Source organism: Miniopterus natalensis, chromosome 4 (assembly GCF_054644295.1).
Source record: "Miniopterus natalensis isolate mMinNat1 chromosome 4, mMinNat1.hap1, whole genome shotgun sequence".
NCBI classification, from domain to species: domain Eukaryota; kingdom Metazoa; phylum Chordata; class Mammalia; order Chiroptera; family Miniopteridae; genus Miniopterus; species Miniopterus natalensis.
The window spans coordinates 4,164,768-4,191,856 of NC_142084.1; the positions used below are offsets into that span (position 1 = coordinate 4,164,768).

A 27,089-nucleotide genomic window follows, 5' to 3' on the forward strand; every position below is an offset into this window, starting at 1 on the left:
GTCCGGCAGGAACACCCGAGCTGTGACTGGAGGCTCCGTGAGGACAAGGCTGGGAGAGAAACTCCTGGGGCGCATGGCGGGGACCCCAGGCTGTGGTACATTTTACACCAGGAGCTCTACCGGATCCCTGCAGCGGCCACCTGAGGAAGATCTCCCTGCGCTCGCAGAAGGAAGAGGGGAGAAGCGGCCCCTTCTTAAAACAGCAGTGTGTTCTGTTCTCCTTAAGGAGGCCGCCTAAGGAGAAAGGGCCTCACCAGGGCCCGCTCGCCTGGGCAGTGGAAATGCCCACCTTCAGCCCCCTCTAGCCATCCTGCTCACGCACGGGAGGGAGGGAGAGCCAGAACAAAACCGAGGGGCAGCGACGGTCCCCGTGCACAGGCGGAGGTCACCCAAAGATGAGCCCCGCTGACTCCTAGGGTCAACATGTTAAGCAAATTAACGGAAAAAGCAGACAACATGCAAGAACAGACGGGTAACATAAGCACAGAGACAGCAATTCTAAGAAAGAATAAAGAAACACCAGAATAAAAGAGAAACACTGTGCCCGGCCGGGCGTGGCTCAGAGGTTGAGCGTCGGCCTAGGATCCAGGAGATCGAGGTCTGATTCCTGGTCAGGGCACATGCCCGGGTTGCGGCTCGATCCCGGGTCGGGGGCGTGCAGGAGGCAGCCGATCAATGACTCTCATCATCCGTGTTTCTATCTCTCTCTCTCACACCCTTCCTCTCTCTGAAATCAATAAAGATATATTTAAAAATAAGTAAGTGAAGAAAGAAAGAAAAGAAAGAGAACGTATGAAAACAGTGAGGCACTATGAACAAGACGGATTTAATTTAGGTGTGCAAGGCTGGTTCAACATTTGACTATCAATAAATGTTATCCCTCATCTCAACAGGCAAAAATAAAAAATCACACACTCATGTTGAGGCAGAAGAAACATCTGACAAAATTCAATACCCATTCATGATAACTCTCAGCAAACTAGGAACAGAAGTGCCTTCTTCAACTTCATAAAAAAGTCTACGAAATACAACAAGCTAATATCATACTTAATAGTATGAAACTGGACGCTTCCTCACGAAGACCAGGAACAGGGCAAGGGTGCCCCCTCCCAGCACTGGAAGTCCTAGTTTACGCACTACGACAACAAAGGAAATAAAGTATGTAAATTGGCAAGAAAGAATAAAATGGTCTTTGTTCACAGATGACATGATTGTCTATGTAGAAAATCCTAAAAGATCGACAATAAGACCTCTGGAGCTAAGCAATCATAAAAAAATTGCAGGATACAAAGGTAATATATAAAAGTCTATTAATTTCCTATATACTATAAATAACCAAGTGAAATGAAAATTAAAAACACTTGACCACTTACATTACATTCCCCCAAAATGAGATTCTTAGGTATAAGTCTAACAAGATATGTAAAATATCCGTATGACAAAAATTACACAACTCTGATGAAAGACCTCATAGAAGAACTAAATAAACAGAAACATTTCCATGTCAATAATTAGGAAGACTTGTTATTGTCAAGATGCCAGTTTTTAATAACTCAATCTACAGATTCAACACAATTCCAATCAAGATCTCAGCAAGTTATTTTGTGGATACTGACAAACTGATTCTAAAGTTTACATGGAGACAAAGCCCCAGATCAGCCAACACAGGCTAGGAGAAGAGAGTGGAAGATCGACTATAAAGCTACAGTAATGAAGACAGTGTGGTACTGGTGAAAGGAGAGACACAGAGACCAGTGGTACAGAACAGAGAGGCCAGAAACAGGCCCCCCCACACACAGCGACTGATCTCCGACCAAGCAGCAAAGGCAACACAGTGGAGCGAAGAGTCTCTGCAACCAGCGGTGCGGGAACCACTGGGCACCCACACACACAACGAATCCGACCAGACCTCACACCCTCACCGGTTATCAGGACAGATCGGACCTAACATGAAACGAACAGTGAAACTGCTGGGAGGTAACAGGGACACACAGACGACCTTGGGTTTGGCGATGGCTTTTTAGACACAACGTAAAGGCACATCCAGGAAAGAAAGATTAATAAGGCGGATGCCGAAAACTCCTGCTCTACAAGACAATGGCAAGGGAATGAGAAAAGCCCAGGGCTCAGAGAAAATACTTGCAGAGTCGGATGAAGAACTGTCATCCAAAGCGTACAAAGAATTCTTAACACTCAGCAATAAAAGATAAAGTCTGATTAAAAAATGGGCGAAAGACCTGAAGAGATGCCTCACCAAAGGAGATGCACAGATGCAAAGAAGCCCATGGAGAGATGCTGCGCATCCCAGACCATCAGGAAAACGCAGACAGTGAGCTACCAGCGCACGCCTGTCGGAAGGACCACAGGCTGGAACACCGGCGACGCCCGGTGCGGGGCACATGGGGCAGCAGGATCCCCCTCACTGCTGGGGGGTGCAAAGTGGGGCGCACTGGGAAGACAGCACGGTGGGTTCCCACAAAACTAAACGTCCTCATACGATCCAGCGCTGGTGCTCCTTGGGATTTACCCAAAGGAGCTGAAAACTTGCGTCCCCACAAACACCTGCACACAGATGTTTGCATAAGTTGTATTCATAATTGCCAAAACTGATGGCGACCAAGGTTATACTAGGTAGGTCTTATAAGGAATGAAATCTGCTATGAATAGTAGGCAAAAAGAAGATATTCAGAAAAACCAGACTAGCCCTCAATCACCCCAAAAGACTTAAACATCATTGGAGTCTACATGAAATACATACACCCCGTGAGACATAGGAGAGTGTCATCAGCACAACAGGAGAATTGTACTAAATAGCCACAGCGATAGCCAAGGGACTGGGGCAGGCGTCAGATGTTTTCACAGACAGGGAAATTTGCTACACCATGCCTGTGTGTGTTTTGTAAACTTGCTGACCTGCTGGTTATGTAACCAAATATCCCGGTAGATGGAAGAATGCCGAAACTTAACTCGTATGAAATCGCTCTCCTTGTCTGGGAGGCGGATGCTGTCACCGACCTCTCAGGGAGCTCACCTGCAGGCCCAGATGCGGTGAGTGCACCAGACAAAGGGAAAGCCCGCGACACGATTCTGCCTGCAGCACCTTGGTCTTCCCGTGGCCCCGACATCCCTGACCAGGGCTGGCTCTCCAGGAGGCCCAGGAACTCTGCGTACAGCTTGTCCACAGTAGGTCTACACCATGGAGGTTTCCAGGCTGTCTACCCCTTTCTAAACGTGAAATCTTTGAAAAAGGGATGGTGTCTGACTTTACCAATAAAAACTACCTGATATTACCAATAAAAACTATCAACTCCCCAGGTCAAGCAGTGTAGTTTGCAAAGTATTTTTAATATTATGACTTCAAAATCTGAAATGAAAAACATACATAATAACTACAAAATATGCGAAGTGGCCCAGCCTCCTGCTGGGTAGCACCTGGGCTCTCCTCGAATTCTTTCCTGAATTCATCGCAATGTGACATTTATTTTAAAATGTTCAGAAACACTGCTCTTCCCCCTGAACATCAGGCAGTGTCTTCCATTCTGTAGGCATCCAATGTGTATCTAATGAGTAGAATTTCTTACCTGGGGAAAAACACAAACACTTCAGAAGACAGGAAAAAAAAAAGTAGTACTTCATGTACCAAGATGCTCTTGCTAGGGGAAAAAAACATTCTTTCTGAAGATGTAATAAGCGTTTTTCTCTAATAGTTTAGACTCCTAAGACATTTTCTAATATTTAAAAATGACATCAGCGTCTCCCTGGTATCATGTATTTGTCGCCGCGACTTGGATTGTTCTTACTGAGACTGGATTGTTTCATCACTGGTTACAAGACCTGCTTGTACTCATCAGGAAACACCACCTCTAGACACCACGCCACCTCCTCCTGTGCCCAGGCCTCACCGTGCCTCTGACAGACAGCAAGGACCTTCTATCTCCGAAGGAAAACGTCACCCCCTTTCAGCAGGAAGAAGCTACAGAAGAGACCATGCGCCCCTTTTCTCTGAAAGAATTCAGAGCCAAGATCCTTGAGGGGGAAAATGTTACAGGTAGTTAAACAGACATGAGCAGAGCAAGGACGGTGGGCCAGCTTCAGGCCCAGAAAAGCTGCAGAACCAGACAAGTGGCCCTTTGGCTGCCTGAGGACCAGCTGCATTGACTAATAACCCACTGCCCTGGTGCCGACCAATCAGTGGAGGCCATGACCCTGAAAGAGCACCCCGGAAAGCTGAGGGATATTCTACTGAGACCCTGCCCTGAGACCTCCCCTAAGATTCCGCCTGCAAGAAAGAGAGAAATACACTCAGGACAAAGGACCAAGTGCACTCCCCCCTCCACCACAAGGGAGCGAGCCAGCGCCATCTCCTTCTCCTCTCGGAGGGGACCCCAGGAGACTTCCAAGCAGGGGAGCAATGGGCAGCAGCCGCTCGTCCCAGGCTTACCCCTGAACCTGTCTCCAAGGCCCCTCTTCTCTGACTCCCCAGTGAGCCAGAGCAGCCGAGCCTGGGCTCTCCTGTTACTTCCTCTTTGCTCTTCCTTGTTTCACTGTCCTAAGTATATTTTTGCTGCAGTCAATAAATTCTTGCTTTTTCTCAAATGAAAAAAAAGACATCAGGAATCCAGCTAATTCTACCCGCTATTCTCAAATCTATGAGAACAGTGTCGTTGGGACAGGAAAGGACTTGAGAGCGAGCTAACAGTTTTCAGCTGGTCCACACGCTCACTCTGTACGAGAAGGGCGAGGCTCAGAGACAAGATCACGTCACAGGTCCAGACTTCATGACGGCCTCAAAGGGGTGCATTCAGTACAACCACCCTCCCAATTCTGAACTGACCGTTTCCCCCGGGGCTTATGACACGCGGTGCGAGACCCGCTGGAGATGCTGTGCAGTGAGGACAGTTCCCAGCCAGCTGCGCGGTAAGGGCCAGAGCTTGCTGGGTACGGTGTTTTGTGTTTCACATCCCATCATGTCTACGAAAAGCCCACCCATGTCTCCTGCTTCTGGTGAGGAGAGGACGGAGGCAATTACTCCAGATGAAACTCTGAGCTAATGTAAGTGTTCCGAGCACCTTTAAGGTCGGCTAGTAAGGCTCTGAGCCTGTTAAGGATTAGTGACCATGAAAAGAGAATATAAATTACCAAATCTCAACAACAGAAATAGGGTAAAATGGACAGACCCCTGGGGTTTTATGAGACTGTAACGAAGGTCTAAAACTGCTGTCATGAGATCCCCAGAGGAGAGGAGAAAGGAGAATAGGCTGAAAAATACTGGAAGAAACGATGTCTAAAAACTTCCCAGTGTGGCAGAAGACACAAACCTGTACATTCAAGAGGTTAAGTAAACATCAAGTGAGATGAACAAATCCAAGCCAACATTCATTACAGTCAAAATTCTAAAACCGACCAACAAAGGACAAGCCTTTAGAGCTGCCAGAGAGGAATCACACCTTACCTTTAGGGGAAAAGCAATTGGAATGAAAGGATTTCTTATAAACAACCAGAGTCCAGAAGGAATTGCCACAACATGAAAGAAAACTGTCAACCTAGGATCTTTATCTGGCACAAGTGTCCTTTAGGAGGGAGGGGAAATGAGACATTCTCAGAGAGAGGAAAACTTGGACTTCGTTGCTCACATACCTGCTCTAAAAGAATGGCTGGAGCAGGTTCTCTAAGAAAGGGTATCCTGGGAGCAGGGCTCCTGGAGCACCAGGGGGGAGAAAGAACAGCGGGAAAAGCAGAAACGTGAGCTCTCAGACAGGACTGCACAGGAGTGTGCATGGAGTGACGCTGGACCACAGCCACGTGGAAGGCCGTGGGTGCCGGTGACTGTGCTTCAGTCTGTCTCGTGCACACACAAGTCACCAACGTGGCAGACATGCTGGCCGCCCACCCAATAGGCGAAGCTCCCCCTCCTTCTCGGTAACAAAGCCATGCTTTTGTTCTGAACTGAGCATCCATGTGAGGACGGGAGTTGAGTTCCACCCCAGACCTACAGACCGACTTTACAATGGGTCAGAGCCGGCTGTAATTCTATTCCCTTTACCAATACTCGGCTCAGACATGGGCATGACAAGCAGTTCTAAACAAGGGTTAGCATACATCTTCCGAGGACTCATGAGAAAGATTTTACCTATAGATAAAAACACATGCAACGGAACTGATATTGCCATTTTTTCCATAAGGGGAGCCTGAGCCTGAGGATGAGCCCACCTACTACAGAAAACAGGAAGACAGGCTTGGTTTCTCAGTGACATCGCTGAAGCACTGAATTCACCAAATCTAGCACCAAATGACCTTTAGACTCCTATTACATGAAATGGTTTTTCTTTTCTGCTCCCCAAACATCACATTAAAATGCCAGAGACTAGCCCATGATATGCATTTACTGTAACTGTACAACTGTTTCTCTACTATTGGATCCCTGGGTTGGTTTCCTGCCTTTTCTTTGTTTCTCAGCTAAAGGGACATGCAATAGGTATCTTTCAACATAAAGCTTTATCTAAATTTAGGGCATACTTTCCACAGACAATGTTCCTAGAAGCAAAATTGTTATGTAAAAAATATTAACATTTCTGATATGAAACATCAAACTGATTTTCAGAAAGCATGTTCTTCTTAAAGCCCTACCTGCCATGGGCCTGGCCTGTCTCATTATATCCCATGCACGGGAGCTGAGGGCTGCTCCCCAGGGTCACTTTTTCCCTTTGTTGGTGACGAAAGAACCTCAGCTTACAAATCCTGATCAGTCTAAGTCAATCTTGGTAATTCCATTCCTCTTGCCAGTGACTGGTCAGAGGTGGGCACGTGACCCAGTGCTGGCCCATGAGAAGTGGAGGTTCTGGGTCAAGCTTTGATTCTTAAGAAAAGCGCGAGGCCGTGCCCCGCACTGGACCGCACCGAATCCCTGCGTGGGGAGGGAACCTGCCAGTCTGCAAACACAGCCCGTGAGCAGGGCTAGTTGCTCAAAGTCTAGGATACTGTGGGGCCCCTGAATTAACCAGCCTCAGGACCCTTCCTTGACTCTCTTTTTATACAAGGCAACAACTGTACATGCTCAAAACCTCCACGGCAACTTAGCGGTGCTGGCCATTTTCTAAAAAAATATATCTTTACTGATTTCAGGAAGGGAATATTGAGAGGAAGGGAGAGGGAGAGAGAGAAACATCAATGATGAGAGAGTCATGGGGATGGAGCCCACAAACCGGGCATGAGCCTGACTGGGAATCGAACCTCGATCTCCTGGATCCTAGGTTGACGCTCAACTGCTGAGCCACGCCCGGCTGGACGCCGGCCATGTTTACTCCCAAGGGGAAGCCGCACTACTCTGATGTCACAATGGACAACCCCAAAGGAAACACGTGCCGCTGAAGATTAACTTCAGTTTTAAGTAAGTGCTGCTGAGCAGTCAGTTGAATGTTAAAGAACATTCAAAAAATTATAGGACCATTAATTTGTTCTGTATCTTGGAAAAAAGCATGTTTAACTCAAAACGGTCTTCAAATAGGCAGCAAAGGAAATGAACACGAGGGTGCTGTACTCACAAGTCAAACACCAAGTAGTGGAAGCCCTCCTCCGATATGCTGTCGTGCAGCCGCACTGGGAAGGGAGAGAGAGAGGTCTGGTTAGACGTGCGCGTGGCCAGCAGGTCTCCCGCGGAGCGTCAGCCGCACTCCTCGCTCCGACGGGCCCGCGCCCTTCTCAGCAGGATGGGCTCAGGCGGGTCCACGGAGGAGGGTGTGGCTCTGACGGTCACCACCTGTGTGATCATAATCAAACTAATTCGTACTGATAACAGTGCCTGCAGTTTATGAAATGGTTAAACGAGACAAAGTAAAATGACCCCCATGCCGCCTGGTGAATACTTCATAATGCTGATGCTGCTGGAATACGTGCCCATACATGCAAAGTTCCAGGGCTCTAGCAGTTCCCACTGAGCGTCGCTTCCAGCCACTCTGTTATCACCCCAGTCCAGGTCTTCACCCACTCAGGCCTCCGTCACCACCACAGGCCAACAGGGACCTCTGTAGGAGAGAGTGTGTGTGTGTGTGTGTGTGTGTACATTTTAATCTTCACACGAAAATATGTCTTTTTCATTGATTCTATAGAGAGAGGAAGGGGGGGAGAGAGAGAGACATCGATCAGCCGCCTCCAGTGTGCACCCGGCCAGGGATCACACCCACAACGTGGACATATGCCCTGACCAAGGATCACACTCGAACCCTTTGGTGCACAGGATGACACTCAACCAACGGAGCCACACTGGCCAGGGCTATAAGTCCAGTAAATGGTCTCCTTGCCTCCGCTCTTCCTCTTTTCCTGGGAAATTTCTACATAGCACTCCCTGGCCAATCTGCCAAAACAGTTTTTATTATTATGCTACTTCTAAACTCAAGTCACCAAAATCCACTTACCAAATCACAGCCGAAAGCGTACAGCTACAACTTCTAATAAAGCAACCTACAGCTCCTCACACTAACACCACGACAACTTTCCTGTGAGCTAGGTCCTACTGGTAACTAGCGGAAGCAAACGTGTCTTCCGAACTGAAAACACTGGGCGCCCACCCCACACTCTGAAGTTACCCATACGTGTGGGGCTTCCATACTGCTTTTTCTGCTATTTATTTTTGCATCAGCCTCCCCCTACTTGCCCCCACAGACAGTAAGCTCTTCCTAATGACCCAAATCGCCTGGGTGGCTTGGCTTTCACTGGGCAGGGAATCGACAAACTTGTGGGATAGCATTGCTTCTGAAAAGTCACCCCAGAAGGACAGCGATGTCTCCGTGCAGCGCTGACAACTGTAACTGTCGCACAAACTACGATCACCCGCGGAGGGGCTGCACAGAACCCAGGAAACCCCCAGGCTCAGACCGAATGTGATGCCCACCCCTGAAATCCAGTCACAGCCCCTCCAGCCCCCTGGGTCCGCTGAGGAAATATTTTTTTAATCCCTCCCCAGAAACTTCTCCAAGGCAGAGAGAGCCTTCTGCTTCCCCCGTAACCACAAATTATCATTTGTCCGATGTGGGGTTTCCGTCTCCCTCGCACGGGCAGGGCCCGGGAGGTAGGGACTGGGAGTGTGGCTGTGTGGCCGTCTCCCTCTCCTTATCCAGTCTCAGTGCCACGGGGACCTCCTGGAGCAGCATCTCTGGCTTTCGTTAACTAGCTCTAATGGCTGAGCTTCCTTCAGTACGCGGAATTCCTCATCAACAGACCAAACAGGCCCCACATTCTGAGTCTGCGTCGTCACAGGCCTTGGCACCTGGTTTCTGAGCATTTCCTGTCCCGGGCGCTAGGCGTTCTTCCAGCGGTCGGGGACTCTCACATCTCAGTCCACTTATACATGTCTCCCATCAGACGATGGGTGCAGACACCTCCTGGAACTGATCGTGGGGACGGTGTTCTCCAATCTGCACATGTGAGATGCCTGCTGCCTCCTGACGGATGCTTCACAGAACCAGAAGTCTGTGCTGTTCACAGCTCAGCCCAGCGAGGAAAGCAGGGCATGCCGGCAACCCTGGGTTTCCTGAAAGACAGCCTCACGGGTTCCTCACCCAGCACTGGAACACAGTCTGTGTTTAAATAAGCTCAAAGGGTGCGTCTACTTAGAGAACTCAGCTAGTCTGTGAAAATAAGACAGACTTCCTGCTTATCAAAGTCATGAAAAGCAAAACTTCCATGTGAGCCTGCAGGTGAAAGCTCCCACTGGGTGGGCTCTCGGCTGTTCAGACCCAGGAGCGCAGAGCGAAGCAGAGGCGGCGCTTCAGGCACCACTGGGGACTCAGGGCTGACGTCTGGCTGTCTCTGGGATAAAATGTCCTTAGTCTAACCACTCACTCCTTAATAGTTGGAAAGAGTTGTCATTTGGGAGTGAATTATTTTGAACAAGTCAGAACTGCTCAGTGCAGCCTGATGACCCAACATAAGAAATACTATTTTTGGTTAAAACAGTGTCACAGAAGCATGTAGCCAGCAGGCACGTGACGATGATTAGAAACAATCCATTTGTCCAAGTTCACTGCTCTGCATCTCACAATTCCAAACAGCCTCCACGGGTCTAGCAAGCCTTCGGCCAGGTAAGTGAACAACGTCAGGAACACAGCTGAAAACACAGCATCTTTTCGGATAAAATGCACGCATTTCCTTCCCTTATTCCTCAGGACCACCCGCTTCCTTCCACTCTCCTTTAAAATAAAAAACCAGAAAAACAGAACTCAGTGAAATGTCGGTTTCATGTGTCAACCAAACGATGAAATCCAGTCTTCACACGCTGCTCCGCCTGACCCGCGACAGCCGGCTCCTCCGTCCTGGCCAAGCACACAACAGGTCCGCTCAGCTCCTCCTGAGCACACAGGGCTAGGTCAGGGGCCTCGGGGTCTCGGCGACAGGGTCGGCCTCGGCCTTTGGCTGGAACTGACCACCAGCACAAACTTCAAGCAATACTCAGCTTAAAAAGCTTGAGGTGTTAAGCTTTTTCATAAGACTCTGTAAAAATGTTTAAGGACAGGCTTTAGACCCACCGTGAATCAGCAGCCCACTGTCACCTGGGAATGCGCCCTCACTTCTGTTCGATCACCGACTGCCACGGGCCGCTCTCCCCCAGGCTAAAGCAAGTAGAGAAAACCACCCCCAATGACGCCGCCAGCCCTTCTGCGACATGCACGCCCTCAACGCGCGGCTTTGCATGCTTCCAGTTCAAGCCGCTGTTTCCTGCGCCGCCGCGAAGAGTTCCCGACTGCTTCACCCAGTCAGCTCTCACTGTGGGCAGGCACGCGACACTGACCAGCGCATGTGCAGCCAGTGTCCCCGGGGAACCGGGCCGCTTCCTGTGGCCTCCACTCGCATCCTTGCCAGCTGCAACACCCACCCTGGCTCCGTGCGCTTCTCTAAAGGATCCCTCGCTTAACGTGCCCCTGACTCACTGATGTTGATGCCACAGCCACGGCAACACGACTCACGCTTGAAAAAAGTCTCTACTAACACGTGTGTTTCCGTTTCCTCCACGAGGCACATCCCAGCCTCCGTGAGTTTGGAAAGACTAAAGAGCACGTCCACATCCTGCTGTGGGCCATTTAAACAGCAAACTCACCAAAAAGGCACACAAACGTGGCACTAGAAAGGCGGTGAGTCTGAGAGCTGACACGAGGAGTGTCCCCGTCGTGGCCCTCAGCTGGGATGCCCAGGCCAGGCTGCCAGGTGCCACCCTCAGGAGTCTGTGATCACCAGTCAGGATCAAAAGTGGCCCAAGGATGATGGGCTCCCAGATGGACGTGAGAGGCAGGTGAGCTCCAGGTACGGAACCCACGGACCATGAGGGCTGACGGTATTCACACAGGTGGACACGAGCAGGGGGTCGACTCCCAGGTACGAGAATATTAACCTCTGTGGTTGACCATTTATAACATGAAACTTTTTGATATACAAGTTTCATCTGCTTGCTCTACCGTATGAGGCTGCACTTTCCAGACACAACCCTCCTCAGGATTCCTGCGTAGCCAGAATCACAGGCACTATTACAGGACTGGCCGCACAGGGCGGCAGGACACGTGCTGGGTGTCCCCAGCTGCCCTCCAGAGCCGTGTGCAGACCTCTGCCTTCCCTCCTGCCAGCCAGCCAGTCACGATCAGGATGCACCCACTGCCCGCCCTGACACTGTCACCAGGCGGGCCCGACAGACTGGAGAAGGGACCTGAGGATCCTCCAGGAGGAGGCAGAGAGGGGCACCCAGCAGAGACCAGGAGTTCGAGGGACACGGGGTTTTCTATGTCTCTCTGGTGGGGGCAAGAGTGGGAAAGTCAACCCATCATTTCAACAAGGAGAGGAACAAATAGCAACTCTAGCACAAGGGGACATCCAGCCCAACACCTGTAGTGACACGCCCAGTACTGTCCAGCCCTTGTCCACGGGGCAAAGCGGCCTGACAGCAGCTGCTGCAGCAGGAGGAAGCATCCACGCTGGGTCATCCCAGCCTGCACGGGAGGAAGACCCATCCAGCCAGCGGCGCCCTGACGAGCACTCGCAGCGCCTCCTGGTCATCACGGCCAAGCGCGTCGGAGTGCAGGCCAGCCGAGCCCGGGTCTGTGCACGAACGTCCTCTAACCGCAGGCCAGCCGAGCCCGGGTCTGTGCACAAACGTCCTCTAACCGCAGGCCAGCCGAGCCCGGGTCTGTGCACGAACGTCCTCTAACTGCAGACCAGCTGAGCCCAGGTCTGTGCAAGAATGTCGTCTAACGACCTGACGCTTTCTACAAGACCCCAAGAGGAGGCTGGGTCCCCTGGGCGCCAGGGTGATCCGTGTGTGGGCAGTGGTGCCCTACAGAGTGCACGTGGGAGGGGTCCTCTCCAAGGAAGGCCGCCGGGGCTCCGCGGCTGGAGCGCCGTCCCATCACCGGCAGGCTGCGGGGTCGATCCCGGTCAGGGCCTGTGCAGGAGGCAACCAGTCGATGTTTCTCTCTCTAAAAATCAATTTTACAAAAACCATGTCCTTGGGTGAGGATTAAATACATTTTCTGAAAGAAAAGAAAAGGAGCCTTTCCTACAAGCGCAGGCGGGCGGGCGGGACCAGGCCTCCAGCAGGGGTAGTGCCGGGCCGTGGGCCGACCACCCAGAAGCAGGCTGCTCGGGGTCTGCAGCAGCCCGACGGGGCACGGGGCCGAGGGGACGGGGCACGGGGCCGAGGGGTCGGGGCACGGGGCCGAGGGGACGGAGCACGGGGCCGAGGGGACAGGGCACGGGGCCGAGGGGTCGGGGCACGGGGCCGAGGGGACGGAGCAAGGGGCCGAGGGGTCGGGGCACGGGGCCGAGGGGACAGGGCACGGGGCCGAGGGGACAGGGCACGGGGCCGAGGGGTCGGGGCACGGGGCCGAGGGGACAGGGCACGGGGCCGAGGGGTCGGGGCACGGGGCCGAGGGGACGGGGCACGGGGCCGAGGGGACGGGGCACGGGGCCGAGGGGACGGGGCACGGGGCCAAGGGGACGGGGCACGGGGCCGAGGGGACGGAGCAAGGGGCCAAGGGGTCGGGGCATGGGGCCGAGGGGACGCGCAGCAAGGGGGCGCCCACAGCGCCCAGTCCCTCACAGGCAACGGCGCCCGGCCTGGGAAACGCTGGGCAAACCTTCGCTAACAGGCGAGGGGAGGAACGAGGCCGAGTCTGCAGGCCGGGGGTGAGGTTAGATCTGCAGCGATCCCCTGCAATCCTGAAACGGCTCCACATCCAAAACGGAGCATGTCCTCAGCATTGTGTTTTGTTTCTCAAAATAACATAAAACATATCAAGCGGAAAAGAAAGCTGAGTGAGAGTGAGGTATAAAGGGAGTTATTTAAAGTCTGCTGGCAAGTCACAGCCCGGGAGCCTTATCTGCCTCCCCTGGGTTTCGCTCGGGTTTGGTTTCAGGATCCTCATGGAAGGAGCTCAATGCATCCTTTTGTTTCGGTCTGGGCGCCACAGGAAGACGCGGAGCAGCTCGGGGGCAGGCAAAGTGCCTGCGGGGGAGTGGGGTCAGGGCAGGGCTCCCACGTGAAGCAAAAGGTCACATTCTAACCTGATGCCTCCCCTTCCAGGGCCAATGGCCCAGGCCCACTGCGAACAAGAAGTAACATAGGGCCTCTCAGAATGCGGGGGGCGACGCACACGCACGCACACGCACACCTACTGTGCCACAGTCTGTGCTTGATCCAGTGACCACCTGTGTACTAGTTCTGAAGGTAAACAGTGAACGAGGTCCCCAAGGCTGAGGAGCTGGGTGTGGGGGAGTCTGGGGACGTGAATGGGTCACGTGGCAGCCTGCAGGGCACGCTGCATGCTGACAGCAGACCATCCCCAGGTGCCACGGAAGCTGAGGGCTGTGGGAGGAAGGACAGAGAAGGACCACTCCCCACCGAGTGCGGGGACAGGGCACTAAGCCAGGATCAAGGCGCGGAGCCTGGGGCTGAGGAGGGTGCCAGGCAGCGGGTGGACAACGGGGCCCTGAAGCATGAGGGGTCTGCCCGCCAGGGATTCAGAATTTAGCCTGTGGAGCTCAGGAGTCAGGGCAGGGCTTCAGGAGGGCTGACAGGTCCCACGGGCACCTAGAAAAGCTCCTGTCTCAGAAGCAGAGCGAGGAGGTGAGGAGAGGAAAGGCTGCTAGAGTCTGGCCCGTGGCTCCTGGGCAGAGGAGGGACCTTAAAAGCTAGTAAGGCCGCTGAAGTGAGAGGAACTGCTGGTTGTCATGGGAACGATGCGGACAGGGACACCAGGTTCTGGCTTAGACCAGGCTGTGAGGTGAGGCAGGGAGCACAGCAGAGCAGCAGGTCTGGGTGGGGCTGGGGGCAGGTGGAAACAAGGTCATCTTATGCAAAGAATTGCTGCTTCGGCTCAGTGGCTGTTCCAGTGAGAGTGGGAAACGTGACACGGAGCAACAGGTTGGGGATAAGGCACACTGCTGAGATGCCTGGGGAGATTAGGAGAGGGGCAGAGCAGGGGAACCAGGAGGGTCAGAGAGAGATAAAGGAGAAATCCAGAGGCTCCGGTGCGATGGCAGCCCTGGCAGGTGACTCACTCTCCTGTAGACACTCAAGACCAGAGGAGCAAGGTTCCCTGAACTTAGAAGGAGGGACTGGTCAAGGACAAGGCAATGCCACTGGGAGGGGAGCAGGAGCTGAAGGCAGAGTCAGGGGCTGGGAACAGTGCCCCTCCTTAGAGCTCAGTGCCAACTGGGGGAGTGGCAACTGCAGATGCCACTCACCTCAAAGCTCACGACCTTACGATGTGGAGACGACCACCCTGCTCTGTCCCCAAACCGACTTATTTCAGCTCCCATGATTAGGGGGCAGCATGTCCCCCCTAAACGTGGACCCTCAAGACAGGCAGCTCTGCCCAGTGTCCCGCACGGAACACCCCAGGCGGCACAAGCCTCTTCCGTGACACACAGGCTCCTTGGCACTGCGAGTGCTCCCACACGTGGGCGACCTAACCTCGCACTGCTGGGTGGATGTCCTAACGTCCTAACTCCCGCACTGGTGGGGCTGGGGCAGGCTGGTCTCATTCAGAGCTTTGTTAAACACAGGTGCAGCTGCATGGGGAGCTCCAGGCCACATGGGCAAACCTGGACTTTGGAATCCAACAAAGGTCTCTGAATCCTGGTCCCACCCTTTGTAAACTGTCACCTCAGGCAAATAAGTTCCTCTGTGAGGCTCAGCTTCCTCTGTGCAGGGCACAGGGTGGGGCGCAGTATCTATCATGTTGACTCAAAAACAGAGATAACATTCATGCCCAGAGTTCTCAGGAAAGTGAAATGAGATGACTAGGACCAGTACATAGATTCACTAGGCTTACTAAGTCAACACTACTTAAGGCTCACTCCGCTGCTCTCAGTGAGCCCCTGCTCCGCACCTCCTAAGGAAAAGACAAAGAAGACAGGAGGTGTGATCTGCTGGAGCTGAATCAAAGGCTCCAGCCCAGAGCTTCATAACATTGCTTCGAAAACAACGCCCTCTGCAAACTGTGTCCTTGTACACCTGTATCAGAATCACCTGGGGTGCCTGACTTAATAAATAGACCAAAGCAAGTAACACACAGCAAGTAACACAAAGCAAGTAACAGCAGACTCCTGGAGCCCCCCAGGCAGCTCTGTGATGCGGAGCTCGGAGCGTGCGCTTGGTCAGGGGAGCCGCACACAGGAACGTGGCAGAGCCGCCCTGGGCGTCAACTCTCCCACGTGTGCTCCAGAGCACTGGGAAACAGGCTGGCTGTGAGCACTGGACTCCTTGTGAGGGTCTCATCCAGGCTCCACAGTCCCTTTTTTCTGCAAGGTGCAGGGATGGTGGGAAGATCCCAGAAGGACAAAAAATCAAGGCGTGTGGCCACTCCCAGAACCTGCATTCCCTCCACTCCCTGCCCCCCACCTACCTCCCACCTGCAAATGCCACCAGGAGGGGACACACCCACACTGATAACAAGTGTCCACGGAGAAGGGCCGAGAGGACCGCGCCGGGTCAGGGGTGGCCAGGGGCTGCCTACCCCTCTGTGTGATGCTCAGCATGCAGCCCACAGGCTCGTTTCTTCTCCACAAGGAGGCTGTGAAACCAGCTGCCTCTGGTGAACGCAGGAAAGACTGTCCCCTCCTTCTACACAGGTACCCACCCTCCCCTGGGCCAATGAAAGGGGTGGCACACGTGGAGAGACTAACCACAGCAGCAGGAAGGACCCTTCTGGCCGACAAGGATAGAAGGCTGGTTTATTAAAATATTACTTATTGGGACGTAATCTTCCATTGCCTGTGTCCTCAGTTCCTCGTTCAGAAAACCACGGACCCTTCAGTCCTGGCGTTACCAGGTTACTCATTAACAACCGTCTGAATATCGCATGGTGTTAAAGCACTGTATGAACTATTTCCACACCTTCTCAAGGTATTTAAAAAGAATGTTCTTTTTAAGAATAAAACATTGTCCAGAGTCTCTAACATTGGTAGAAAAACACTAAGGTGGTAAATCTGCTATTGGCAACTCAGAGTCACGGCGCCGTCTGTGCTGGGCTAAGCCACGACTCGCTCGTGGTTGGCAAGTCCTCGGAGTGAAACCAGCACAGGGCAAGGTTAATGCACTGTGAAATAAGGGACACGCCGCAATTTAAAGTACAAACGAGAAGGAGAACACCTGGGCAGTCTTACACAATCCCTTAAAAGTAGGCCTAGAATCAAATTACCCCACTTTATATGTATCAGGGATTAACTGTTATAAAACTCAAGGATCAGAAATTAAACAAAGCACCAAGTGAGCCAGCCCAGGAGTGTGACAGCCCCCCGTGGCAGAGCGGTTACATTCCCGTCTGTGACACACAGCCACCTGCCCCGGGGCTCGGAGGCAGGGAGGCAGTGGGGGTAGGGTCAAGGCCAGCGCAGCCACCCCAGGTTCGGTCACAATGTCGCTGTGGGGCTGAGCGAAGACTTCGAGTGCGGAACACAGGGTCGGGCCCAGGAAGAGCAAGTGGAAAACAAGAGCCCTGCCAGCAACATAGGGGCAGCAGCAGGGTCGGGAGCTGCGTCGCGCTGTGCCAAGGCCAGGGACTCTGACGCGCTGCGGGTGCGTCCACGCCAGCCCGTCTCCCATGCCCACCCCGCTGGCTGGCTGGGACACCCGGTCCCTCCACAGGGACTTTCCTCTTACACCCGCTGGGCTGCGTGTGCACAGAGGGCCCTCAGACTCCTCCGTGGTGGTCCAGGGACCAGGGACCGACAGGTGCAGACGTTCAGGGAGCACACTTCCTCGAGAGACTTGCACAGGAAGACGACACATGCTCTCCTGTGCTCACGGAAACATCAGTTAGTTCATCTCACCCCACCCACCACTGGCAGGATGGTTCTATTAAGACAAGGAGGCCCTGAGCTGAGGCCACGCTTCCTGCAGCGTCCTCAGATGTGCAGACCCCGGTCGGCTCAGGGTGTTTGGGAAGGATGGGCAATGAGTTAAAAAAAAAAAAAAGGCCTCAGCAGCACCAGAACAAACAATCTCATCCTGTCCGATCCCGGCTTGGAGGCACACGTGCTGCTGGCCCAGAAGTTCACGAGTATGAGAAACAGCCAGGGTCAGACTACTTCAGAAACAGCTCCTGCGCGTAAATTCAAGGTAATCTGAAGATCAGCAATCTCCAAGTAAAAAGAGCAAGGGTAAGCTGTGAGGGTATCAGCTCAGGTTCTAACCCAGTCCTGAGGTGCACGGTCACCCGGTGTGGCAGCTGTCCCAGGAGGACCCACCGGGACCTCATCACAGGGCAGCAGGTCCAGGCAATGGACAGCGGGTGCACATGTTCCCGCAAGACAAGCCTCGAGATGGGAACACAAGTGAGCAACGGGGCTGGCGCTCTTCTCTTATCAGACCCAGAAGCTGGGACGAACCAGCACCACTTCCCAGGATCAGAGGGACTCAGCAGGAAGCCACACAGGTCTTCACCATTCTGATGTCTTAGCTTCTCTGAGACTCAGAAACACAGGTGGCCAGAGACAAGGGTGCAGCAGCCACAGGGAGTCCAGCAGGTGTCCCGGGTCAGTACCCGAGTCTCCCGACTCTGGCCAGGGGTGGCAAGCTGCGCCACAGGTCAAGTCCAGCACAGCACCTATCTTTGTTCGGCTATAAGCTCAGAATAGTTTTCATATTTTAAAAAAGTTGGAAAAAACCCAAAACAAGCCTATTTTATGACATGGGAAAGCCAAGTGAGCCTCGGATTTCAGAGTGACAGCTGTATGAAGTGTGTATGCTGTGTTAGAGGCCAGGCCAGGCTGAGGGGCCGGTGGCCGCGCTGGTGGGTCTGTCGGGGGCTGTGGGGAGAAGTGAGCCACCTGTCCCAGCGCAGGGCTCCCAGGCCCGACAGGAGTGGCGGAGGGACAGGACAAGCTCCTTAGAGGAGTGGAGTGACAGGCAAGCCGGCCTTACTCAACAGTGTGGTAATCTCACCTGAAAAACAGGCCTTGGCTCTGAAAGGGTGAAGTAGTCAAATTAAGGGCCATCCCATAAATGTCTAAGAGTGAGACCCACCAACCACAGCAGGCCACCTTTACTGAGCCCTCAGGGAGGTGGGCACAGAGCTGCAGGGTCGGGTGTCCGCAGGTGGACAGACGCCTAATTCTCCATACGCAGGGACAGTCACAGGGAAGGGCCCAGGGCAGCACCCAGCCAGGGGCACGGGGTTTTCGCAGCCTCCCTCCAGAGCAGGCAGTCAGGAGCTGCTGACTCACAGGCTGGCCGACCTGCCCCACGGGCAGGAGCCCTGTGCCTGGGGGGTTCACAGTCCCTGTCAGCTGCGGGCTTGCCCGGGGCCACCACACTCATTCCAGCCAGGGGAAGCCCAGCTTCTAGGACGAGCCCTATGACTGAATAAAACAGCCCTGTCAGGTTAGAACTTACCTTTTCCTCCCGTTCTGTTAACAGAAGGGAGTCCCCTTCAGATTATCTACACTTAGTAAAACGCACGCACCGTGTGCTGCTGGGCCCCTGGCACGTGTGTGCTGAGCAGACCTGGCAGAGGGCGCGAGCTGACGGGCCAGGCCCTGCCTCCACGGGCGCGGGCGCTGGGGGCAGAACACAGAACAGGCGAGGACAGCACTGCAGGAAGACAGTGCCCGCTGAGGGCGGGCGGGCGGGCATGGGGTGCGGGGGAGCGCGGGGGAGCCCAGAGCCCCTGCCCTCCGGAGGGGTGCCTCAGCTGCCCTGCTGGAGGGGCTGGAGCAGAGCAGGCTCGGGCAGCGCGCAGGGGCTCGGGTCAGGAAGGTCCTCTGGGGGAAGTGGACCGCTGGGCAGTTTCTGGGCACAGGCGTGGTTAGACCAGTGCCGGAGGGACCCCCTTAAAATGGGGCTGGACACCAGCGCTTCACTATTAAATATGGAAATGTGCCCAAGTTAAAGACCAGCAGCTGCAACACAAACACTGTGCTCACTCGTCGTCTCCAAGTATTTCCTAGTTTATGGAAAAACCTCAGGACAAAGTCACATCTTTTCTTATTTTATTGGGAGATGCCTCACAACTGTCACATCACAGTAACTGACTCAGATTAACTGGGGAGAAGACCTGTCAAAATTACCCGACAGACTGAACCACTGTACTTTACTTAAATAAATCTCAGCCTCCTTCGGTAGGTGAGGTAATGGGGCAGGCCTGCCACAGCTGCCTCCTGAAGCTCGTTTTAATGAGGGTTTTAAAGGGTGGAAATTAGCCGGCGTCAGCACCCACCGGTGGATTTCTAGGCAGTTTCTTCTCTTCACTAGAAACACACCTACGTCCTGACACTACTCATTTTCTTCACAAAGTCCATGGAAAGGATACACAGGCACAAACCCACGTGGGGCCGGCTCCCCAGTGAGCTGGGAGCACCTCCTCTCCGTGGGCGCCCCGACTGCCACACCTGCGTGGTGAGACGGGGGCACGTGCAGGGAACGTGCACATCTCTTCACATGCATTAGGAGGCCATCAACTCCCCACGAGAGTCACATGTGAGCGGGCATTTTACTGTTTCTTCCAAATAAGTTTTGTTTTACTATGAATCTATGGTCCAAAGGTCCATATCTGAACTCGACTGGTCTCTGAAAACACTCCAAACTGCATGAAAAACTTTGTGTGAAAATGCAGCTCCATGGAGGGGGCCTGTAGCCTACGGACGTGCAGCCAACGGGGTGAAGACCCAAAGGGGTGCGGCTGGCTCACGACGCACAGGCGAGAGGGGTCCCTCGCTAGGGACCCGCCCGGCTCCTGGGAGGTACTTCCCTCACTCTGCGTCAACATCGACTTACAGTTTTCATTTAGTTTCAAATTAAAAAGTTTCATTATATAAATACCCATTTTGAATGACTTAGAGAAAATACAAAATTCGAATCTGTGACTTCCCCTTGTTCCTTTCTGGGTGATACTCAAACCAGTTCTTTATTTTCCTTCTTTCCTTACAGGGAATGTTTTAGAGACTCTTGCTCCAGGATTCCATGGACATGTCGTCGTCAGCTTACTGTTCACTTAGGGCAGGCACATGACTCATTTTCTTTCTCTTCCTCACCTGAGGATATTTTTCCCATGGCTTTTCAGGGAGAAGGGAAGGGGGTCCACAGCTACACCAGGGAAGGGTGTCTGTCTTCCTGTCCTCCTGTCGCTCCTCCGTCAGCAGGCAGCACTCGCTGCTGGGAGGGGCTGCACCCCACAGGCAGCCCCCGTCGCGACCCCGACACACACCCTGCGATGTCCCCGGAAAGGAGGGCGAGGGGACAAAACCGCCCAGTTGAAAGCCACCCTTCAGGCACTGCTGCCCTGGCTTTGCTCTTCTTGCCACAGTACAGCCGTGTTGTTAGAAAGTGGGAAAGGCGATTGCTATGAGGAGCATCAGAAAGAAAGGTCGCACGTGGGGCGACACTGAGCCCTCTGCGTGTGCTTTGTCAGGTCCTCCTGGGCAGTCCCGGCAAATAAGCTTAAGCAGGTACTTGGTATGACCAGCTTTTAAAGGAGAATTGTGCAGGGATGGCACTTGTCAGAAGAAAAAATATGATCTTCAGTATAGTAACTTCATTGTAGCTCCAAAAAAATAAGCCTATTAATAAGATGTATAGTCTTGGTAATTTTCTTACAGTTGTGAGCATAAAAACTTACATAAGTCTACATAAAAGCAACACATTTTAACTTATTGCTAAAAACAAAAATCCAGTATTGCATGAAGCAATATTGCTTTTTGTACACTTCCAAATATTCTGTCCCAAATATAATTTCCTTTTATTCATATAGAATAAAATGTTAGCTATTTCAGATATAAATTTATTTTAAAGCACATTTCATTTACAATAAAAATAACCGAAGAAAATTATTGTCACTGCTCTTAAGAACACTACAGGTCTTTCATCTTCACGGTGGGCGTCGGTCAGCAAGCTTCTCTGGCCCTTCATCCCCGAGCTGCTGGTGTGGCCTTACCCACCCTCACTCCCATGCAAAGTGCCACCAAAACACACAGTCCACTCTCAGAGGTCCCCGTGGTGCCCACGTGGAAGTCAGACAGGACTTATCAAATGCAAGTCCTGGTTCCTCAGCCCAAACGGCCTGTGGGCCCATGAGAGGAGAGCCTGGCTCCAGGGGACAAACAAGGGAGAAAGCCCCCAGGCCAAGCTGCGCAATGGAGTTGCTGCAGTGACTGCCCTGTTTCCAAAGGCACTTTAGGAACCCACCTCCACTGCTCTGCCTCCAGAAACACGAGGGCCCGACACCCACCATCAGCTGGGGTCGTCTTGGTCTGGGAGAGAGCCCCCCGGTCCCTGCTCCCCCTCCCCAGGAGGAGAGCCCGGTAGGCTGAGGGTGGCCGCTCAGCAGCAGAACGGGGCGTGGGCTTAGGCAGTGTCACTCGCTGTTTCTACTGTTCCTTTTGTTCATGGTTTCCCAAAACAGGCATTTTCTAATCTTTAAAAAAATAATTTCATCATGCTCTCAGGTCAACTAAATTTCATATTTCTCCCAACTTCTTTGTCTCGTTATTCCCTGTTCTGAACGGGACCAACGTCTCTCTCATCACCCAAACTAGAAACTCAGAGCCCCCTTTACCCCACTTCCCCACGGGGCCGCTGCCCACGGCCTCCCGAGCAGCCCCAACGCCGCCCCTGCCACCCAGCCCCACCACGGGGCTCAGGAGCTCCCGGGCCTTACCCACAAGTCAACCCAGACAGCTTTCCAGTGTTCTCTCAACACCGCTCTCTCCTTAATCCAAACAATTACGTTCCTTACCACCAAACCTGTCCTTCTAAAAAACTGATTAGTCATGTGAGGCAACTGACGAATCTTTGATCATTCCCCACTCTCTACACTTCAGAGATCGCAGTCCTGTCACACAGCCGAGCCTCCGCACTGTCGTCCCCAGTCAACCTCTATGGCCAGTGAGCACCTCCCCCGCGGTCACTGCAGCGGGGCCAGGCCTGCCACCGCCGGCCTTTCCCTTCCTCCGCCTTTCTAGAGGCCGACCCCCACTCCCACCGGCCAAGTTCTGCCCATGGCCCAGCGCATCCCGGTGGGCAGTCGCCGAACGCTCCGCGCGCCACCGGGGCAGCAGCCTCCCAGGACGGCCCCGCTGCCCAGTGGCCGCACACCTGCTCTGCCTTCCCGGCCTGACGGGGGCCGCCGCGGGCTGGTCGTCGCCTCTCGGCGCTTTAGCTGCGGCGGAGTTAGCACTCCTCTGCCCAGCCCTGCTCAGCACCAGCCGCTGGCAAGGAAGGCGCCCTGGAGTCGGCGGCCACACGCTTTCCCTCTGCTCTCCCTCTTCCCGTCTCCTTTCCCCAGGCTGCTGCAATTCTTTAATTCTGCAATCAACTGCACAGATAAAAAACTCACTGTTTAAGGAATTAGAAGATATCGTATCACCATATTTTCAAAAGCTTTTAAGAAATATTTTCAGAGCTAACCAAAATAGCGCCCTATGCCTCCCCACTTCAATTTCAGAGAGCTCCGTCCCTAACGAAAACGAGGTCAGCAACGACAGCAGTGTTTTAATGGTACAAGGCTTTCAAGAAACTACTGTAAATTTCCAGTACTCTGTTGGGGATTCTACCCTGAATGTACCACAGACAGGACAAGATGAAAATAAATAGTTTAGTAAAGAAATCAAGAGATACATTTGAATAAATACTCTGTATTGGTAGGTCAAAGTGTACTAGCCAGTAAGTCTAATCAGAAATTGTCCTTCATTTGTAACAAAAAGAACATTTTTCTCTGTAGTTTCATATAAAATCCAACTACTTCTTACAACTCTGGAGCTGGCTTTTTCAACTGATATATGGAAAAAGAATTTATTTACAAAGGAATCAGTAATAGATGGATGCAGATCCAAATTTACCAAGTAAATTAAAAGAAAACTTAAAATATCTTGAATCTACAATTTTTATATCCATATTTTACCTTCCTGCTACATATGCTATTTACTTAAAAATGATGGATTTAACTTTCAACCCAAAATTATAAAGACTACACACTGGCACTATATTAAATGAACAAAGGAAGAGAAAGTTAGAGTAGATCATGAGAATTTTTGGAAACATTTGCTTGCTGGGGAAAACTCTGCTGCTTCTCAGGTTGGTTAGAGGAAGATGCTCGGCTCCAGAGACAGGGAGGCGTTCTGATACTGAAACCTCCACACCAAACAATCAAGACACGAGGTGAGATTGAATCAAATAAAGGGTGAACTTAAATAAGCATACTTTGCTTTTTACTACTGAATAGTGTTAAATTACCTTGTACCTGTTGGGAGTCACTAGGGGAGGCTGTGTGGCAATATACCTTGCCTATTCTAGTGTAATTACAGACTGTGTGATGTCAGGCATCACCCGATGGCCGGGGGAGGTTGCGGAGAACACTGTGAGGACTGCTCTTGGGATGCCGTTGGAGTTCTCACACCGTGGGAAAGACTGGACCGCCCTTCATAAAGCCCAACGGTCTTCCGAGTGCCCACTGAACACTGACTCCACCAGCTGTCCTTTCCCACCTGACTGTGCACAGGGTTCCAAACTGGGCTCTTAGCAACAGACACTCAAGGCAATTTAATCATGTGATCACTAACTACTGGGAATAGTTAAGATGAATACTTATTGGATTATACAAGGAGTTGGATGGTTCCTTACAAATTCTAGGAACTTGGAGGAAAACTGCATGCAGAGTAGAACTAAAAGGTAAAATTTTGTTAGAAACGAATCAACAAACAAAAATGTTCCTTTTGTCTCATAAAAATTAGAAAGATGATATTTGGCCCACGGATTTTTGCAAAACCCAGGGAGACTGGGGTTAAATCATGGCGACACCTGCCTCCAAGGTCAGGGCAAGGAGACAGGCAGTGCTCACAAGGGCCTACACAGGCTGTGCGTTCCCCAGCAGGCTGTGCGTTCCCGCCCCTTGGAGATCTGTGTGTGACCTTGGGCACTTACTTTCATACTGAAACCTCCCAGCAGGGAAGTAATGTGCTAGATCATTCCCAGGGCTCCTCCAGGTTCACATTTTAGGAAACGAAAGTTACATAACCCCAGATGGCGTGACTTATCACTCACAGGCATGGGACGCCTGCTGTACAGAAAGTGAGGGCTTTCTCTGGCCTCTAGCCCCTGCCCGTCAGCTCCTGCAGACGACAAAGCTGTCAGCTCAGCACCCTTCTGAGGCACAGTGGCTCCTCCCGGGGCAACAGATGAGGTCACAGGTATTATTGATGCTCTCTCCAAAACTAAGTTTTGGTTTTTGTATTAGCATTAGAAGTTCTTAACATTTATCCTATAGGAAGGGAGATGAATGTGAACCAAAACAACTTCAAAATTCTCCTTGAAAGGGAGCATCAGCCACATCTCTGCAACCTTGCTGCTGCCAGGCAGGCACCCGCCTGTCCCACCTTCCTGCATAGACGGTCTCACGACTCAGGCTGGCATGTCACTGTCCAGCCGTGACCGTGGGTGAGTAACATAGATTCAGAAGACTTTAGTTTCCTCAGTTATTAATGCAAAAAAAATTAAGAGTTTGTACAGATAACCTGTAAGACCTCTGTTACTGCAGTATTATGACTGATGAAATATATTGTACATCATATATTACATTACATGCAATATACACAGTACATGAAAGTTTCTGCAATAGGTTTTCCCACTGTTACATGTCTGTCCTCAGGAAGAAACCTACTAAAAATTATGATTAATTAGGCAGTACTTGGTAAGTAATGCCCCATCATAATCAATGCCAGCCATCTATTTACATTATATATCTTCCCTGGTAATTATCCAATTCCCTGTGATAATTCTCTGAGGAAATAAGCGGTAAATATTTTGTCTCCAATACAAAGAGAGCAAGTAGAAGCCACTGGGCAAGTGGGAGGCGCTCCAGAGCTCAGACAGCCCTGGTCAGGCAGGGGCAGTGAGGTCCACTGAGGCTGTGACGATCACTTTCCCCAATTTCCTACCGCCCGATGGTACGCAGTGCATCTGGGGTTGTGGTGGGCGAGCCGGGTGACCTCACTGCACAGGCCGTAGGCACTAACCCGGACAGGATGAAAAAGGCCTCCTGGACCTGTCAGGAAAGGCCTACCTTACAGGGCTGGTGTGGATTTCTGCAGGTATGTTTCTTCAAACTTCCAAAAAAATGTATTGCTTTTCTCAAGTCAACAGTGTACATTAAGGTCTTTAGAGAATGGGACAGCCCAGCAACAAAATGTACCCTTCCTCCAACCGCAGAGCTGGCCCGCACCTGATGTCCTCACACGCCGGGGCCACAGTTCTCGCCGCGCTTGTTCTCACACGCACACGGGTGCACTGGATGAGAGTTCTGCCTTCCTTCCAAGTTTCTCCGACTGTTTTGGTTATTTGGGCTTCACCACAGATTTCAATAAATTTCTCAATAGTGATGCTTATCAAAGATCAAGCACAAAATCAATGGAAATACAGAGTAACTTTGAAAACAATGTGGCTATTACCTCAAATATTTTAATTCGCTACCTTAAATGTATTTTTTCCCTTACTTAGTACATATGTTGACATAGCTCAAACAATTTGGTTTACCAAATTTCAAGAGGAAATAAGTCTATTTTGTGAAAATAAAAGATACAAAATGATCAAAAAATGAGCTAAGAGAACATCTTGCTGAGTGCGGCAGGATGTCCTCTCCAAACTGTGCAACGCCTTAGCGCCGAGCTAGAGTCCACGCCACGCTTCCCCGCGGGGCCACACGGCCCCCTGGCCCGAGGCTCTGAGGCCGGGCAGAGAGGGGGCTGCGGAGGGCACTGCCCGCTCTCTCCCATCCACGGGGCCTGGAGGAGCCTGGTGCTCTTCACGGACGGCGCGGGCTTCCTGAAGACAGCGGCTGCAGCCATCTGCCTTCTCACCCAGGAACAAGGAGCTTGGGGCTGGGGGGTGCACCCTGGGTTCTGAGGAACTGACGGAGCCCTCGTGTGACGACGACATTTCAAGCACAGCGGACGGCGGGTCAGACGGTGACACGCTCCCCTTGCTTAATTAAGACCCTGCCCTGGCTTCCCACAGCACTTAGAATGAAAGGCAAACACTAGCTGGTTACACAGCCCTATCCAACCTCAGTCATCACCCCTTTCACCCAGGGAAGGTCACACGCTGGTCCCCCAACTCTTCCCCTACCAAGGGAAGGCCCAGGCCCTCTGTCTGAACCCCTTCTCCTTGTGCTTTTTCTTGATGAACTTCCTGTCGGTTTGGATGCAACGTCCTCAGACACCTGCGCTACAAGCTTCTACAGCAGGACTAAGGCCCTCTCTGCACACAGGCTCCCGGGCCCTCTGGGGCCCTCAGCCTGCCTAAGGAATCTGAGCAAAGGCTCCTGCTGGGCTATCCTCCCTCCCCCACACGTGACCAAGTTCCTCATCGCCCACCCTTGGCGTCTTGGTCCTGGGTATGCCTCTAACAAGAACCTTTTTCGGCCAGCTGAGCAAGACCCCGCCTGATGTCTCCTCCTAGTCATTTTCCACCAGCACCTGGCTCTGCTCCCTGGCTCTCCAGGGCTCTCGGTCCCCAGGGGGCTCTGCTGCACTGAGCCCTGAGCTCAGCTCTCCACTCCACGCCCCGCAGGAATAATGGATAATATCTATCGCTTTAACGTGGTATGACTGTGTCTCTG

General features: G+C 52.3%; 1 protein-coding gene across 4 annotated transcripts in view; it reads right to left on the reverse strand.

Annotated features, from left to right (window-relative positions):
- The window catches only part of CAMK2D (calcium/calmodulin dependent protein kinase II delta), a 156,456-nt gene that overhangs the window by 56,248 nt on the left and 73,119 nt on the right, over window positions 1–27,089 (reverse strand). For all 4 annotated transcript variants that reach the window (XM_087816211.1, XM_087816210.1, XM_087816212.1 and 1 more), the window contains exon 4: window positions 7,542–7,596. In XM_087816211.1, coding sequence (XP_087672337.1) covers window positions 7,542–7,596 — 55 coding nt within the window. The remainder of the gene's footprint in view (window positions 1–7,541; window positions 7,597–27,089) is intronic.